General features: G+C 45.0%; 1 protein-coding gene across 2 annotated transcripts; it reads left to right on the top strand.

Moving 5' to 3' along the window:
• The first annotated feature begins 533 nt into the window (after positions 1-533).
• LOC142897160 (uncharacterized) lies at positions 534-17,649 on the top strand. Of its 2 annotated transcripts, XM_076039273.1 has the most exons (6): positions 534-826; positions 14,347-14,467; positions 15,063-15,164; positions 15,975-16,288; positions 16,950-17,090; positions 17,460-17,649. In XM_076039273.1, exons 1-6 carry the CDS (start codon positions 774-776, stop codon positions 17,632-17,634), a joined length of 906 nt encoding a protein of 301 aa, XP_075895388.1. In that variant the 5' UTR covers positions 534-773; the 3' UTR covers positions 17,635-17,649. The 2 variants fall into 2 exon arrangements, with proteins under 2 accessions (XP_075895388.1, XP_075895390.1); XM_076039275.1 differs by lacking the exon at positions 16,950-17,090 and having other exon boundaries at positions 536-826.
• The last annotated feature ends 165 nt before the right edge of the window (positions 17,650-17,814 follow it).

Below are 17,814 nucleotides of genomic sequence, written 5' to 3'. Positions count from 1 at the left end.
TTAGCTAGGCGTGAAATGAATACATTTAGTTGCTATTTTACAAAAAAAGTCTGTCTAAAACACCAAAAAATAGACATAATCGACAGTAACATAAAAAAACAACATCACAAACATTCATTGAAACTTCAGTTGAAGTACTACTAAAGTACAATATCACTTTTATTGTAAGTATTTGCCAAAGAAAGGCAAAAGAACACAATGTTCACATGTAACAACACACCGTTCAAAACTGCCCCATCGAAGGGTGTAAACTTCCACGTCGCCGTCCCAACAACCAATAATTGGTAATCGAATTCAAACAATGTGCAACAACTAGAAACACGTTGAACTTTTTGTGTTTTGCTTCTGTAGAGTCAGGTAGGGCATCCAGCCGTCATATTCCACATCATTGCTTCTCAGTCTCTCATTCTCCTCTATGGGGAGGCGGGGTTTCGCGTCACAAACGAGCTTCCTTCCTTTTCCTTTGATTGGTTAAAGATTCTAAGGTAGCATTCGATTGGTCCTATGTCGAAAGGGGGCTGAATTTACACGGAGTCAGCTAGCCGTCAGCAGCAGTTGCCTGTGCGAACTGACATTGAGTTGGACGACAGGTCCACTCATTGAACATTAGCACACACCAAGAGTCGGCTATTTGTCAGTTTATTTTCAAATAGACTGCCTATTTTTTGTTCTATCATAACCATAAAAACAAGGTAACTCGGGGTGTTGTGTAGCCGTGAGAAATTGGAAGAACCAAACAAAAGAGCGAGGATGTTGGTCCCCGCGGGAAGATAATGAAGAGGCTGCGTGTTTTGTTGGTGTGCCTCATCGTAGCTCTCCTGTGCTGGTAAGCCTCGCCCGACAGCTTTACCCTCTCACACGAATGACCACCCGTCAATTCAATAATCAGTAGCCAAGCCACGTCTACTGTCGACCGTGTTAGTCATCGCATCGATGAGCCAAGGTAAAATATCCGCCGCTGTCGGGTCTTTGATGTGCAGCGGCGGCATGTAATCCCCGCACACGGCTAACATCATGGATGATCAGATATGAAGCGTGACGGCGGTCGGTTCGCCGCGCTATTTTAACCCACAAAGGAGCATAATTGTGATAGCTGATAGTCTGCTGTTTAAAACTGCCAATAAAGTTTTCTGTTTTGGCGGGTTTAAGCTTTAAGTAGGTCAGTGTGTTGGCTAGCCAGCTGTTGAGTAGCGGCTACCGCTAGCTATGATAAACAAGCAACCCACGACTCTCCAAGTAGCGAATAGTATTGACCGTGAACGTCAAGTGACAGTCATTGATGACAGAGATGCACATTTTTCTCAATGCCTTTCCGTTATCCCCCCCCCACTCCCCTCAGCGGCCGTGGTATGTAAACGCGTTGTAAAATGTTTGGTCAAACATCGTTTTCCCTAGGAACGTACGCACCAGTGTATATAAATAAATTCCGCACTTCAAGTAAAGCTTTTGGTGCACGTGTGTGAACTAAATGGCATTGCACGTTCATCTGGATATCTGGTTGATTAGCACAACCTCATGCATTTTTGTGAAGTCTCAGCCGCTCTAAGCAGGTGACGGCAAGAACAACAACAACAATAATAAATCGGGTTTCTGAAATGGGATTAACTGGCCGGCCAAGTAACATGCCATCCTTACCTAGACTGGTGCCTCCTGCCAGCTCTCAGTGTTTGCCATGCAGGCTGTTTTTCATCATCCACCATCTTTCATTTTATTTTGTTATATTTGCAAAAGAGGATTCACTCTCACTTTCCATTACATTTAGAGGGTTGACTATTTCCTAATTCATGCCCTGCAGAGCCAGTAGGATAAAGTGGATAATAGGATAAAACAAATCCATGATACATCTGGAGCCTTAATGGCTAGACGGCCTGTAGCCTTCTTCTCTCTATGCGGCCTACAACACAGAACAATGCATCATATGATGTATATTTTATTCACACTCTACACCGGATCTTTATAATAGATTCTTGTGTTTACCTCTCCTGTTTCCATGTAGTTAATCATAGTGCTAATGTTTTATTGAGCATGACAAGGATGAGCCTTATGTAATGCCTGCATCAATGAGTAAAGTGTCCCACGCATGCAGCCTTGCAGCCTGTATTGGATGCAATCATGTTTTTCGGTTGAAACTGGTCTGGTGAGTTTCAGATACTTCATATAGAAAGAAAATTATGTTTAATTTCTTCCTTGGTCCATGTTTCAATTCCTAGAGGGTGAAGAAAAACAAATCTGAAGGAAAGCACAGCAGCAGGTTACTGCTGTCTGCCTTCTAATGGCCAGTAAAACTGCTGTGGGCTCAACACATCTGTATAATAGTGTAGTTTGAATTCAAGAAACAACTTAGGTTATATAAAATGAAAGATTTATTGAACAGGACTTTTTTTCTACTTGAAAGATTTGATCACAGCCTTGCATGGTTACCATTAATTCCTCAGTGCACCTTAGCACCTCCCTCCTCTCCCCTCAACTAGCTGCCGACCGTGCATCTACATGCTCACACGGCTACATTATTAATGCAAACCCTTTTAGCGCTCTGCTTTCGGCGTCTCGCTCCTCTGTGCAAACTCTCGCACGTCCCGGGAGGGCAGGGTAACTCTGGCAGGGAGCACACTCCCTGTAGCCGTCGTACGGAGCCCAACTTTGAGGCGGAAAGCAGCTTCGCGTTTGAGAGCCGACGGCAAGAAAGTGTGGGAGGGGCCCATGTGAACCACCTCTCAGTACATACTCGGCACAACCCTGTGCGGCTTGAAATGTCAAGTCGTGCCCTCAGTTGTTTACTGTGAGGCTGCTCTAGCTACTCAGCATTAAACCGCTGAGGCGCTCCGCGCGGAGAGACACAGCAGAATTGTGTTCTGCATATATTGCACCGCTGCGTCAAAGCACGTTGCCAGCCTCTACCACTTAACTGGGTGCACGCAGCATTTCTGCTGGAAATTGTTTGCAAGGCAACTTAAATGCATTTGTGTGAGGGTGCACATTACCTGGCGGGTTGATTGTCGGTAATGATAAGCTTCACACGCCAGCATATATTTTAATGCCAATCTAAGGATTTAAGTGCAGTGCCGGGACATAGGCGACATGCAATGTCTTCTTACCCGTTTATTGTTTGGTATCCTGCTGTAGACCTTATGGTGTGTTGCTGAAATTGAGAAACAGCTGACAGCAGTTTGTTTTTTTCAGTTGTTTATTGTAATGTTATTCTGTTAACTTTGTGTTTCTGCTGTGCATCATCATCGCTCTGTCCTGTGTTATAGGCTTATTAGCTGTGCAGCCATTGAAGATTATTATTATGTAACGTGATTAGCACCTAAGAGATAATTCTGCAGCCAATTGACCACCTTGGGATCTGATATTAGACTTCGTTTATCATCCATTCCATGAGAAGCATCACATTTATGTGGGATTGCACTGGTCAAACTCAGCTCTTTTTTGTTGTTGTATATTTTTAATGTGTATTTCAATAATTTAGAATGTTTTTTTTCCAACTTTGAAATGCATCCTTGGTTTACGTGATACCTGAAAGAAGTTTTGACCCAAGCCATCATTTTGATTTGGCCCAATAGAGTTTAGTCTGTCCGTCCAGTTTTCTTTCCCCAGGTCACAGACAGAAGGCGATTAGACTTTCATTACATTTTCAGAGCGTTTAGGTTTAACTGTTAAAGTGAATAGAATGAAGCAAACGTCACATGATTTAAGGTGTCCCTTCGGCACTCGCACATTTTTGAGTGTTGCGAAGGTAGCGTGAACACGCCGAGGCCTAAAAATATTCCCCCGTGTGTGTGTGTGTGTGTGTGTGTGTGTGTGTGTGTGTGTGTGTGTGTGTGTGTGTGTGTGTGTGTGTGTGTGTGTGTGTGTGTGTGTGTGTGTGTGTGTGTGTGTGTGTGTGTTCTCCTCCCTGACTTGCGTAAAGCAACGTGAGCCTAGTTAGAGGACACCTCCACATGAAAAGAGCTCTGTGTTCTTCCTGCGTCGTAAAACTTCTCCTTTTCGGGGGGCCAGTTATTGCATAACTTGAGTCTTCTTGTGTTGCCCATGTGTGCTGGTGGCCAGAGGGCCCATTGTTACCGGCCGTGCCGCTGAGCGTTTCCTGCCAGAGCCCTGAACACAGGGAGAAACAGGAGGCTCTATGTATGATGGTTTTTTTTGTTGTTTTTTTTTTTTTGTGCGGATAAACGGACGGCTCGAAGGTAAAACGAAAGGTGATAAATTCCTGGGACTCGGCCAGGCAGCTCACTTGTCTGGATGCTCAGCACATCTCAGCTATTTGTGCCATTTGACTGCTGCCTCGTAAATTTCACTGTGATGTCATACCGCATCGCCCCCAGCTGGTTTGCAGCCCGCGTGTTGACGCAACACACGGATGCATTTTCTTATTGACTCCTTTCTTTTGTGTGTTTGTGTTTTTGTGGTGTTGGCCTGACCGGCTGTCCAGTCATCCTGTATGTGTGTTTCCACCCATCTTAACTGCGATTACAGCATTTGTTTGATTGATGACATCAGCGAGCAGTCCAACCCAAGTGAAACAGTAGAGGGACACGCTGGCCAGTCATGTGACGCTCTGTCATTTACATTATATAATTTGTTTTGCTGTCATTTAGAGTTACGACTGCAACTAATGGCACAAACCATTTAGCTACTGAAGAATATTTCATCATCCTGCAGTTTGTTTTATTGTTTTTTTGTTTGTGTGACTTGATGCACACTTTCTAAAAAGCTGTACCAGCTAATACTGGACCTTTTTGATAGATATTTGGGACGTGAGTTTCCAATAATGTCAGTTTCTTTAAACCCGCAGTCAGTAAAAAGTCTTGACTGTCTTCATTCTTGACAGTTTCTGGCCCTGGCCAGGTTTTGCAACAGTTTAAAAAGATCAATTCAAATAAGGCTTATCTCTGAATCAGGCCTGGGTCAGTTTCTAGAAATCACTCTTTAATCTAAGACGACTAGATAACGAATCTCTTGTCAAAAAAGGATGAACGTGTTGAGTTTCTCATGCAGCTGATTACTTCGTCAGTGACTAACTGATAAAATACAAAACGGGAGCAGTTTTAGTTGAACACGCAAAGCTTAGCCAAAGTAAGTTTGATGCAGCATTGCGTCCTTTTTGCTTATATTTATACCCTTCATTAGCATGGAAATTAAGTAAATTTGTCACTGGTCACACAATTGTCAAAGTTAACTGCTGCCTCACCAACTAGGCTCTCTAGTCTAGATGGTTCGTATTAACATTCCTTACATCAGATTCCTTCCATCTGTGAGACTGAGGCATGAGGATGAATCCACAGGAGTTTTGTAGCTTGTAGTTCTCCCTTTTATTGGTAACAGTGGTACCCATAACAGGTAGACAGGTTTTTTATTTGATGTCTTTAGCTGTGTTTCCATTGCAGTTTTTTTTTTCTCGCAAAATAAAAGCGATATTTCTAAAATTTCGACAGAGTACAATTGCGATTTGCACCATTTAATGGTGTGAAGTGCGTAAGCCGTAATATCGTAAAATCTTGTGGGACGAGATCTTAGGAGAATTAGCTTTTGTTTGTTTACGTTTGTTTGTCGTCAAGAATGGTTGTTATATTTTTCTCTTAAATTACTTGTACAAAAGTATTCTGTCTCCTCCGTCCAAACATAACGTGCCATTTTCACTTGAGGTGAACTTGTCACGCGACCCCCATACGTCACGTCTGGTGACGTGTAAATGCAAAAGTATTTCCATGACACTTTTGTGATATGCCTCTATATCTATACATCTGAAATACCTCATGAGAGTGTCAAAATCTTTCAGCGATATCTGAGAGATTTTTCAAAGTTTATGTGTTTCCATTACTATTTTTTTATTGCGATATTTAGGCTGTGCTCAATTCTAGGGGTAATGGAAACACAGCTTTTGTCATTGGGATTGGTGGCGGTCCGAGTTTGGCACGGCGAGCTGGCAGCTTTTTCCAGAGATGCTTGGCTGCCATCTTTCCTGTCTGTATCCGGCCCCTCAAGGCTCTGTATGCTAATACTTGATGCTACCGCTGCCGAGGAGGACCGGTGAGACGTAGGAGTCAGCGAGAGGCTGTAGGATTCTGTTAATCATCAGTGGGACACGAGGCTTTTGGTTCTCATTCATTTGGACTCGGCTGATAGCGTGCAGGAGGATTTTCATTAAATTCAACGATGACACGGTTATGATTGTGGGTTGAAATCTGAACTGACTATAGGGTCTGCCCCTACTAGGTGTCCTGTTATTATTTCCCATCCAAAAAGCAAATGTGAAAAGATTCCATGTGGCCCGCTTTGCTCGGCAGAACCCCCTGCTGCTTCCTCAAGTGTTTTCTCGGAACGACGTGCGCGGCCTGCACTCAGAGTGGAACAAAGGCAGCAACAGCAGCAGCAACAGCAGCAGCAACAGCAGCAGCAGCAGCAGTAGCCGCCTTGGGCTCTGGTGGGAGTGAAAATGTCACTGTTGCCTCGCCGCCACCGAGCAGCATTCCCCGGGTGGAGACTGTGAGGTCAACAAAGTGGAGGCCTGAAAGACTGTTTGCCTGTGTGAAAAGAGGAAACGGTAGAAACAAAAATAAGAAAGACGACACCTGATTGTGCCATATGTTATATAATCAGTGGCATTTTGTGTAATTGATTGCACTTGGCTGCACTTAAATAAACATTGTAAATGATTATTTCTCAGTTACATTTGTAACTGATTATTTAAATGGTTTGCGAGGCCGAGGTTTCTGTGCATTGGGCTGTGAAAAATATTTTTCATTTTTCTTTCTCCTGACATTGTTGCTCTACAGCAGGACTTTCCTGATAGGTGGACTTTTGTCAGCTCAGGGGTTGCATGTGTGTTGTTTCTCTCCGTGCAGAAACTGTTTTTCCATCTCCCTTCACCTTCCCTCCCCCCCTCTGTGGCCCAGCTTGTCACTGTTTGCCTTTTTTTTTTCTTTCCTTTTTTTGCAGCTACTGACTGGTTGTGCTTGTAGTGCGAGCAGCGCCGGCCGCCCGACCTTCCCTCTCTCACTATTTTCGAAGGTTTACTAGCATGTGCTGCACATGCGAGTGGCCGCCTGCTCTTTGACTGTCGAGTGGGGTTGGGGGGTTGGGAGCCAAGGATGCTCTGTCATCGCGACTCGCAGGGCAACGAAAGAACATTGTGTACCGGAGCTGGTGAGACGTGTTTCTTGAGCTCAGGGCAAACCAGAGTGACCTTCAAATGCCATTAAAACTACTTTTCGTGTCATTTGTTGACCCCAAATTTGGGATCCCGTCAGTGTGATGAATTTAAGTATTGTGTGGTTTGAGGATGCAAACCATTTGGGTATAAGACCTAATGTATTTTTCATTTTTTAATTCAGATGTGTTGGTTTCCCTGCAGCAAGCGTGCTCAATGGTTTAAAGCCAAACAGCTTTCACATGAGTTTCCATTGTTTTGTTCTCCAAGGTCCCCCCCCCCCCCCCCCCCCCCCACACACACACACACACACACACACACTACACTGTAATATAGGTTGCACAAACGCAGTGGACACAATGTTCTCGTGTGGAATTCCTGATGAGGTTTCGCTGCTTTTTATTTTTTTTATTTTTTGTGCACGTATTGCTTGCGTGTACACCCACCCGGTGCCGCCCCCCCCCCCACAGGCAAAGTTGCTTCTCCTATCAAATTACATTATGTCACATGACTGCGTCCCCTCAGTTCCATTGTTCTCGTTTGATGTTCCTGATGTCCAGTTCCCAAAGCCTCCTGATCCCCCCACCGTCTGACTGGGCAAACTGCTGCTGCTTCACAGCTTCCCCGCACTGTAACAGTGAAGCATTTGTTATTCGATTAATATTCTCCATTGTGTTTTTCAACTTTTACAGAAACCACATCTTTTGTCATATTTCTGTTTTTCATTATTATTCTAGTATTTTCTTTTATGATATGCAATCAAAACCTACATTCTAAAATCTATTCAGCTATAGTGTAAATTCTTGCAACATATGTCATATAATATGAATTGTGTAGCCCAATGGCTTTGAACTCGTATTTTTAAATATGTCTCAAAAGCATGCGGCAGTTCTAGAGAAAAATAAGTGCAGTAATTTGAGATATCAGCATGCCAATCCCTGGAAAGTGCCTTGCTAGTGAACAAACAGTCTTTCTCCACCAGGTGACTTTTCCAACTCACACAGGAGGTTAGAGGTGTCCAAACAGAGGTGTGTCTCCACATTCACGTCAGGGCCAGTAGAAAAGCTCCCGTGTCAACGTTGAAGGATTAGCATTTTACAGTGTCGGTGTTGTCAAAGTAGGGACCTTTTTTAATAAGGGTTACAAACAGACTGACTCAGCGCCGATTATATTAGGCCTTTTTATGACAATAAGTGACCTTAAGTGTTTGATTTAATTGTTTATCTCAAGTTTTATGATTAGAGTCAGAGTCGGTTCTTCCTGGCCTGAGCCACTGGGCTTATTTGCACAACTTCTTAACAAGAATAGTATGTTTTTTATGTTTAACAAGGGAGGAATCTTCCTCCAGGTGTGTATACTATTGCTCCAAGTTACGGCTGAGAGTAAGTCAAATATAAGGAAAACCCTCATCATTTGATTTTAAGAAAAAAGTCCCTTCTTTATGTAACTATTCTTTTACGTCAGACCATGTGGAGTTAATATGGACTCGGCACGCATCAAATTATAGACTATTAGGTGTTTTCTTTAAAGGGACGTCTGAAAGAGTTATCGAAGGCGCCAGCCAAGTCCCCAGCCAAGAAATGTCCTTTTGTTTACATAGTGAGTGACACTTTTACGATGAAAAAAAAATGCTCTTTAAATTTATCTGCTTAAAATGTAGAAACATTTAGCGTTTACGTTCTCTCTGACATTGTGACTCAGCTATATTGACTCTTAATAGAATTCGCCCCAATAATACAGGACAGAATTGAAAGAAGTTTTTGACGACTGGCTCCTTACTTTTTCACTCGTTACAGTAAGAGTTACATTCAAGTTGCACTCTCTGGCCTGCATTCCTTTGGCAGCATAGGCAACAAGTCAGCATACATTACAGCACCGTGAGGGGATATAAGCCAACCACTTTGACCCCATTAGGCAGTTACAGGACCTTTAGTCACTGCATGCAGAAGAAGATTAGCAACTAGAGCTGTAATGCTAAGTCAGCTTTGCGCTCTGTCGTCTGCAGCAGCCAAATAGAAAATGAGAACGTATCTCTGACTGGCCCCCCGCTGAGATGCCTGCCAGCATGTATGTGTGTGGGTGGGTTCAAGCTGTGCAAAAAGCACAAGTCTAACTTACAGCAAAACATCTGGAGGGTGCACTGCACATGTCTATGTGACATGACAAGTGTGTTTTTACTAGGTGCTATTTGCATTTGTACAAGCATTCAAATGGACCTGCCACTAGTCATGGTAGAAAGTGCGTGGGTTGAAAGAAAAGTCATCGGTCAAGGGTCAGCGCTTTGCAACGTCACGAAGGGGCTCTCATCCAGTCCAGGTGTTAGTTCCACTCACTAACGCCACCGTGACCGGGTTTATCGTTCTCAGTTCAGTCACTGTAAACTTGACTGTATAAAAACTTATCTGTGGAAGGAATCAACAGGACTCAGGCAAATATGCTCGAAACCTCTTCAAGGTTTTTGTTTCCTGCCCCCATTTTTTTTGTCTCCGTCAAAGCAGCAATAGCAGGGTTTTTGTGTGTGTGCGTGTGTGTATGTGTGTCTGTCTGGCAGATGTACTGGCCTACTTTCAGTAGTGAGGCACTGGTGCGTGTTCCTGCCCCACAATCCATCTCTGCCCTCTTGGATGAGTTCTCTCTCAGCTCTCTCTGCCCCGTAGCTCCTCGGCCAATGATATGACCGTAAACACCGTGGTTCTACTTGCACACTTTCAATATGGAGATTGTTGCTGTGTCAGAAGACGCCCGTCAAGATTCAAGCTCAGACTCCGTCTCAAACTGAGTCAACTATCAAGCTGCTTGGGCCGGTCACAGTCCATTGATTGTACCTCTTGCCAGATATCTCGACTGAAAACATCACAAGATTCTCTTCTAACATCACACTCACAGCTCTCATCACTGACATTTTGAACTATAATGAAGTACATTTACCCCAAAGCTGTGTTTTGTGTGTTTGTGACTTGGTCTGATTTGCCACTCTTTTTTTTTTGTCGACATAGTGACAGAGACAAAGAAGTCCTTCCAAATAATTTTTAAAAGGGTGAAAGATAAAGTACATCTCATCTCAGATGCTGTTGCACTGAGCTTGCGTGCGCATTAAGCAGCTGTTCTGACATTTAGGCCGTGAAAGGGAAATGCAAAGATTAATGTGCCACGGCTCAGCCTATACAGTGGTTAGTTGCAGTCTCATGCTATAGCAGGTCAGGCAGCAGGACACAGCTTGGCAACTTGACTGGAAAGTGTTGAGTCGCCGGGCAGAAATCCATCCAGAGTGAAAGCTCGGCACTCAACTTTGCTTGTCTGTTGGGTCAGTCGCATGTCAGTTGATTACAGTCTCCTCTGGCTGATGGATCACCTAGTCTGTTGTCTCTGCGCTGTTATCTGCCTTGTGTCAACCCAGTTGGCTGGCACGGTCCTGAATGGGTATTAAAGCCAACAGGAAATAGGATTTGGCTCTTCTGACCCAGCAGACATGATGCATCAGGAATTTGTGGCCAGCGTGTCTGCGTTCCTTTGTGCAAAGCTGCCTTTACTTAGAGTTGTAGCCTGAGTTTAATAAAACTCTTTTGAAAATGCTGTTTCTTTCTGGGTTTTTCTTTCCGAGATTACCTGGCAGGCAACTTAAACTATGTAGTCCAGTCAGTGTAACAATCTGGGTCAATGTGAGGGGTACCAATCTTCATGTTACAAGTCAAAAGAATGATTAAAAATCCCTTTGGTTCTACTTGCTATGAAGATAATGTGGTGGCTGTCGATCTCTGGAGTTGTTGTTGGCAGCGAGAAGAAGAAACACAGTCAGTGATGGACTCACTTCTTCCAGGGAAGAGACAAATGCAGTTAGATGATGGTTGCAAAGGCAAATTTGCACCTTTTAGTTTAAGTCAATAAGTTCCTTTTTTGCTTCCGTGGAATGGCTGATTCAATGTTACCTTGAAAAGCAAATGGAAAAGTCCCCTGGAACATGGACTGTAAGTATGTTTGGAGGCTGCTGACTCACTGGAATTGCTTCAGGCTCTTCCCTCGTTAACTAGTCGTTGGCACTCCGCCAGTGCTTGACATACCTGCAGCACTCAGCTGTAGTCGTCCAGGTGTCTCTCTCTTTGTCTTTGTCAGAAGTTCCACCTCTTTCTTTTGTACAAACCACCTGAAATTCAAACACGTTTTCTTGCATCTTGGATCATCAGTCAATACTTTATCGCTCCGGGTTTGGGAGGATATCAATATCAGGATCACTTGTTTGACTACAAGTGGCGTGCCTGTGAATTCCTCTTCTCGCTTTTTGGGTGACACTTCAATATTTGTCAGGCTCTAGTTCAACATTGATTCACTGAGTCACATGACGGAAGTCCGTGAGGTTTGCATGTGTCCTCTTGAATGTTTGCCCCGGTCCGAGAGTTTGATCTTCCAGTTTTATCTTTGTCTGAATTTGTTTGTGAAAAGAAATGCAAGAGAAGATCCGAGGACATGGCCAAGATTTCTTTTCTAGGCCTTGGTAGAAGTCAATGTCAGACATTATTCAGATCCGACCACAGCATGACAGACTCCTGAAGAAACCTGTCCAATTATGCAAAGAGTTTGTGGCATCCGCGGTAAGACGCCAACCTTGGCGTTCCAAATACTTTGGCTTCATAGATGCAATTTTTTTTTAATGCAAAGCAGACTTTTAGTGTTTGGCCTGCATCTCAACAAGCTGCTGCTCTCAGCACCTCCGGTTCTGTGTTCAGGTCCGCCTTTCTACTGCGGTGTCGATACACACCGTCAATCTATAGGCCGTTGCTGGACTTCACTCTGGTCATCGAGGGCTGGAAGTTGGTGGTCCCAGTTCCCAGCACTTACACATGCACTCAGTAATTGAACCTTCTAGGTTTTAAAAGTCAACACCAAGTTAATAAGTAGCCTTTTTCCCAATCTGGTGCAAGATTGTAGCAACTAAGACTCAGTTTGTTTGCCTGCTGACACCAGTGGCCACTCAACCTCTGCATTCCCCTCTCGTTTTTTCTTTATTGAACAGTTTTCCTGAATTTGATATTGCAGTTAAAATTCAATAATCGGCACTTCTTCGTTGTGCAATGTCTCCCTGTATCTGCCTGCGTTTCACTTCTTTGACAGCCGTCTTGCTCAACCCCTGCCGTCATGACATCCTCTGTAACGTATGTGGTCTTACAGCGAGCTATGTTTAGTCTGCAGCCTATATTAGCTTCTGGTCTATCCGTCTTTCGAGCATCGCGCCAGTCCCGACTCTTAGGTTTCCTTCATTTGCACCGTAGCTCCTCCCAGCGCCTTAAAGGGAATGTTTAACTTTTATGGTGTGAACAGATTTAGCATTTAGCGCTCGCAGGTTTGCATCCTTGGGGCTTCAGAACTAGTGTCAAATGTAAAAAACAAACAAACAATAAAAACAGCTGCGTCCCTTGGATGAATGAGCAGGAGATACTTTGCCATGGAAACTGAAACCTACAAACAGTGAGCACCTATATGCAGCGGTGGGGAAAAAAAAGTTTTTGGACAGCTCAGTAATTTGCGATGTACTGTATTGCGCAAAGAATCAGTCTTGAGTTTCCAAGTGCAGTTTATTTTAGTGCAGTCACCAACATTTACCCTCATGCTGCGCTTGTTCCGTGCAGCTCAGAAGTGGATGTTTCAGCAAGATGACTTTGTCCCTTGCAGGAACTCCAAGAATTTAGTTGCACTTATAATTTAATTTTGTGTGTGTCTCTGATGCAACCAAACCTTTTGAAACACACACAAACACTAAAAATTGCTGGCAAGTATTCAAAGACAATAATTTGGATTGATTTACTGTATGTTATTATGTAGTATATTATGTAGTAGTTATATTTCCTGCTCTCAGTTCTGAGTCTCTGCCTCCTCACCCTTCCGTGCTAAGGAATCACTCTGGGATGGAGAGTGGCTGATTGACAGGACGCTGACTTGCACAGATGGTCGCCCCACTGCCATCATGAGTATTCGTGCCGTCCGAGTCGCCCCCCGCCCCTCCCTCCCTCCGCACCTCCTGACGGCCACTCTGACAGGGCGCTAACATGACGGTCCATGTGTCCCGCTGTCTCCCCTGACGTTGATATTTGACCGGCCGGGGGGAAGCGCTCCGGTTTCAGTCACACGGCCGCTGGTGTCGGAGCTTTTGTGCCTCATGTCGCCGATACCCCAACGTGTTGTTCTCTCCAGGATTTTTCCCTGCAACAGTGTCCCTGTAAAACATCCGCCAGCCTTTAAAATAACCCTAACCCTAAATGTGCAGCAGCCTGTGTGGATTCCCTTCATAATATCAGCATAAACAACAATTTAAAGGTGTATCTTTTTTTTCCCTGTTTCCCACCTGACCTGACAAATGGTTTAGCGCACACGCGTCCGTTTCTAGTGTTTGTCAATGGCCTGCTGCTGACTCAACCCCCAAAGTTCACGGTTTGCAGTTGAAAAAGAACCCGTTAGCATCGCAGCAGCGAAGGACGCATGTCAGGACATGACTGCCGCTGCTCCGTCACCCTCTCTTGGCTCCATTCTGACTTTGCTGGTGGAGTAACCAGCAGATAACCGGCTCTGTCAGCCTTCCGCGTGTTGGCTTATCTCCGTCTCGTCTTTCCTCTGATATTCACCCCCCCCCCTTTTTTTTTTCCTTCTCGTGCTTCCTTTTTCTTGTTTCACAGTCCAGTATCGGTTCTTCTTTCCATTTCAACGTACATAGCTCGGTCTGTCATCAGCTGTGCAGCCTGAGCTCCATATTGTTTTTGGGAGGGGGGGGGGAAGAGGTTACTCATATTTTCACAGAAGTCTCTTTGTCTCGCCAAGGTAACATGGGTTCACCCGTGCTTTGCTCCAGGCTTCTTTTAATGTCAGCCCCTGGTAGCCTGGAGTACCCTGCAGATCAGAGCCTCTGTGCTTTTTCTGCTTCCCCTGCGGTTTCTGTTTGGTTGGTAGCCTTTAACATTTCTGAGGTATCTAAGCTGACACTTTAAACGGCTGCGGGTATGCGGAAAAAATACAAAAATAAAAAGCGTCATTCCCGTAAAACTTGCCCCATTGGAAGAATGAGCCCATGGTGCCAGATGGAACACTCATATCTTATAGAAAAGAGCCTGTAAAAACTTTACAAGGGGGAGTCTTAAAACACTTGAATTCTGATTGGGTGAACATTCTGTCGACCAAAAAAAGTTGATGTCGCTGTTCTGCTTGTGTTTCAGGTACCCTAGTCAAGATGTATATTGTTCAGAGCAGAGCTCGGCTGGCCCAGCTCAGCCTGCCGGGGACGGAACCCACGGCAGTCAGGAGCAAGAGCAGGAGCCGGACTCCACACAACACAAGGTGTGTCCAGGGTTTCTCCAAAATCACGCATTTAATCAGCTGAGATCCTCAAGACCTGTTTAGGTTGTATCTATAGTTATTTTTAGTTTTTCAATTTATTTACTAACTTATTTATTTGGCTTTAAGGCATGAATATCTACAATAAATTACAGACTGCCTGAATGACTGATTTGTTTTGGAGACCGATCAGCTCGCGTCAGTCAGCAAATAGTGCAGCAGCGCCGATTCTGAGCTGCGACGCGCCGCTATTCAAGAGAATGATGATGAAAGTTGAGGGAGCCTGTGTGCCTGTGTGCGTGTGTGTGTGTTTGTGTGTGTGTTTGTGCGTGCGCGCTTATGTGTCGGTATGCATGTGAGCGTGCAAAAGAAGGGGAACTATTGTTTGCAGTCCAGCAGCACGCGAGGCGTGCCAGGTCTGTTTAGCAGGCCCGGCAGTCTGTGTTGGGCCTTTGTCTGCTAGCAGAATGCCTTCTTCCACTGCCTGAGATGCAACAAGGCAGTTTAACACAACAACCTATTTTAGGGAGGGAAGGAGCAGGAACGGCTCGTTTGATCGGCTGCACACGCTCTTATTCACTCACTCTTTATTTGCAAGGTTTTGGAAGAATGGCCGGCACAAACATCGTACGACGTGGGGCTAGAGGCGGAGAGGGCGGCGCTGGAGAAGCAAGAAACACAGGACACGCACCAAGAACAGGTAACGGCGCGCAGTAGATTCATGATTCAAAGCTTTTATTGCCATTATACAGTTCCCTGTACAACAAAAATAAGAAGACAGGCTGCGAAGGTGCAGTCAAAAAAACAAACAAGTATAAGTATAAAAAGCATCAGGTGTCATAAGAGCAAAGGGAGGGCGAGTATACACAAGGGATACTACAACACTGCAAAAGTAACACAATAAATAAATAATAATAAAAGAGCTGTGCACCGTGAATTGGTCGCTGTCGTATTGCACATGGGGATATTGCACTGTAATTATTATCAGTGGTGAGGGAGTTAAATTACAGATATGTTCGTACATACCCGTGCATAGATACAGATGCAGCATGGTGACAGGAGTGTGAAGTGTTTGTGGGGTGGAAGTGCCAGTGTCTTGTTGTATTAATAGATCTGACTGCACAAGGGAAGAAGCTGTTCTTTTGTCTGTCTGTCTAACTTCTGTTATAAGAGAAATTCACATTTTTTTATTCTGAAAAGGAAAAAAAAAAATCAATAAACGCAAGTGAACTCTTGACTGAAAGTGTTAATTTGCTATGTTTTGCTATTTTTTTCGGGGGGAAAATAAATGAGCCATTGTCGGGTATCTAATCTTGTCGGCACGTTTTGCAATTAGTTTGAACTGTTACGCATTAAATGAATCATTTTTTATTACATAGTTTGCAAACTCCCTCAGTTCAAATCCAGACATGAGGAAGACTTTGAATACTGTGAATATCAATGAGACGTGGATCCTTGCAAAATTCACTTCTCTCTGTCAGCTGATAAAGTTCCCCTGCTTCCCCCCCAGACTGTGAATCCCCAGGTAGCTGAGACGACGGAGACCAAGCCTGACCGAGAGTCTGATAGTGAACCAACAGTCCCTGAGCCAGTGGATCCGCAGGCCGATTCCCAGTTCCACAAGCAGGACGCCCCTGTCCTCTCCACTTCGGAGTCGCTCCCTGCACAGGACCAAGTGTCCGGACATGAGCCGCCCCCAGCGGAGCTCTTCGGGGACGCCCCGGAAGCACAGCCGAGGCCGGAGCTGCAGTCGGCCGCGGCTGCATCGCCGCACGAAGTCAAGACCGCGCCTACCTCCGGGACTGACGGCCACGCCCACACCGGGTAAGATCACCCTTCCGATCACCAAACACGCGTTTGACTTTGCACTTGGCTGCGTCTCACACCTGTGAGCCAACATCCTCGTCTCAGATCGGTAGAAAGATTTCAGTGGTGTTTCAGTGTTTGACCCACTTCGCTGCATGAAAACTTGACTTCTCCTGTGCCCACACATTTCCCTTGAGTTATTTTTCTTTCATTCTTTCATTTATTTTATATTGTGTTGCATTTTTATTTATATTTGTTTTTACAATTTTGATGATGCCAGCAAAAACTACAAATAGTCTCAAGGGAACAAATGTCAAAAGAGGAGGACATTTGTGAAGAATCACCGTTTTTAACTGAACTTTTGTCAAACGGACTTGTAAGAGACGCTACTCATGGACGTCGAGGAAGATTTTGTGTGTGGACTCGGAACCTCGACTGGAACGATTGTTGGTCCATCCTTTCACCGAAGAAGACATCTGCTGACTCAGCGGCATCATCGGCTTATATGCCCCCTTTTCTTCCTCGTCGACGTCAGGACAGTTTTAGACGTTCGCGTCAGCCAGTGATCGGCACCTTCTCCTCCTACTCCTCCTCCTGCTGCTATTGTCTCCTCCTCTCCTCTCTGGCCTCCCCAGTCTGCGGAGGTGTGGTAAACACCGTGTCCTCTCTTTCCCCTCAGTCCAGCGCAGGTTGCCACGGCAGCAGGTGAACTGCCCCTAGACAACTTTGTCTGTGATGAGCACTCTGACTCAGAGTGTGGGCTCATGCCCCCCAAACTGGCAACTTGTGAAAACCCCCCCTTTGGCAGCCCTTTGCTCAGGTGAGTTTCCCCCCCCCCCGTCCCGAAAAAAACAAAAAACAAAAAACCCAACATCAACCCAGGGGCCAATCAAAGCACAGAGACAGGTAACCCAGTCTCCAGCTAACCTCTCTGCTGTGCTCAGCTGCCGACCGCTCTCCACTTGCCGCCTTCGCTTTTGATTTGATTTATTGATCTGTTGGTTTTATTTATTTTGCATTGTTCCCTTTTCCATTGTTTTGCCTGCTCGCTCCCAGAGACTGTTGATGCTTTCTCTGAACTTTCATATTTTGGGCATGTCGGAGTCTCGTTGCCTTCCCTAAATTTTGATTCTCGCTGATCTTTGTCCTTGTGCTTCCCGTTTCTTCCCTCCACCTCTCTGTCCTGCAGTGTGGACGAGGCTGTGCTAGAGGACCAGCAGTCCAACCAGAGCCAAAGCGCTGGTCCGGAAACGGGAGTCCCGCCCACTCAGGGCCATGAGGAGCGGCCGGATGTCCCGCTTCAGGTTGTGCTGGCCGATTTGGAGCCGGAGGAAGATAAAACTTTGCAGGTCAGCAGGTGTTGAGACTGGAGCGTCTGTAGCAGACCAGGACTATCAGGATCAAGATAATCCTAATTGTCCCGCCGTGTTGCAGCTGTTCGTGTAAACAAACTTAGCAGCTTGCACGGGAATGAAAATACAGCCCTGATAGTGTGGTGTTTATAACATGGTAACGTCATCATATTTTACATACGCAAGTTCTAC

This window comes from Nelusetta ayraudi, unplaced genomic scaffold (assembly GCF_046127955.1).
Source record: "Nelusetta ayraudi isolate G7.1 ecotype Tasmania unplaced genomic scaffold, CSIRO-AGI_Nayr_v1 ptg000059l, whole genome shotgun sequence".
NCBI lineage: Eukaryota > Metazoa > Chordata > Actinopteri > Tetraodontiformes > Monacanthidae > Nelusetta > Nelusetta ayraudi.
The sequence above is the reverse complement of the archived record's forward strand: the minus strand, read 5'-3'. Positions and strand labels throughout refer to the sequence as shown.

Coding starts and splice junctions, on each gene's coding strand:
- LOC142897160 (XM_076039273.1), top strand. CDS start 774: ATGAAGAGGCTGCGTGTTTTGTTGGTGTGCCTCATCGTAGCTCTCCTG. Junction 14,468..15,062: donor CGGACTCCACACAACACAAG/GTGTGTCCAGGG, acceptor TTTATTTGCAAG/GTTTTGGAAGAATGGCCGGC. Junction 16,289..16,949: donor GACGGCCACGCCCACACCGG/GTAAGATCACCC, acceptor CTTTCCCCTCAG/TCCAGCGCAGGTTGCCACGG.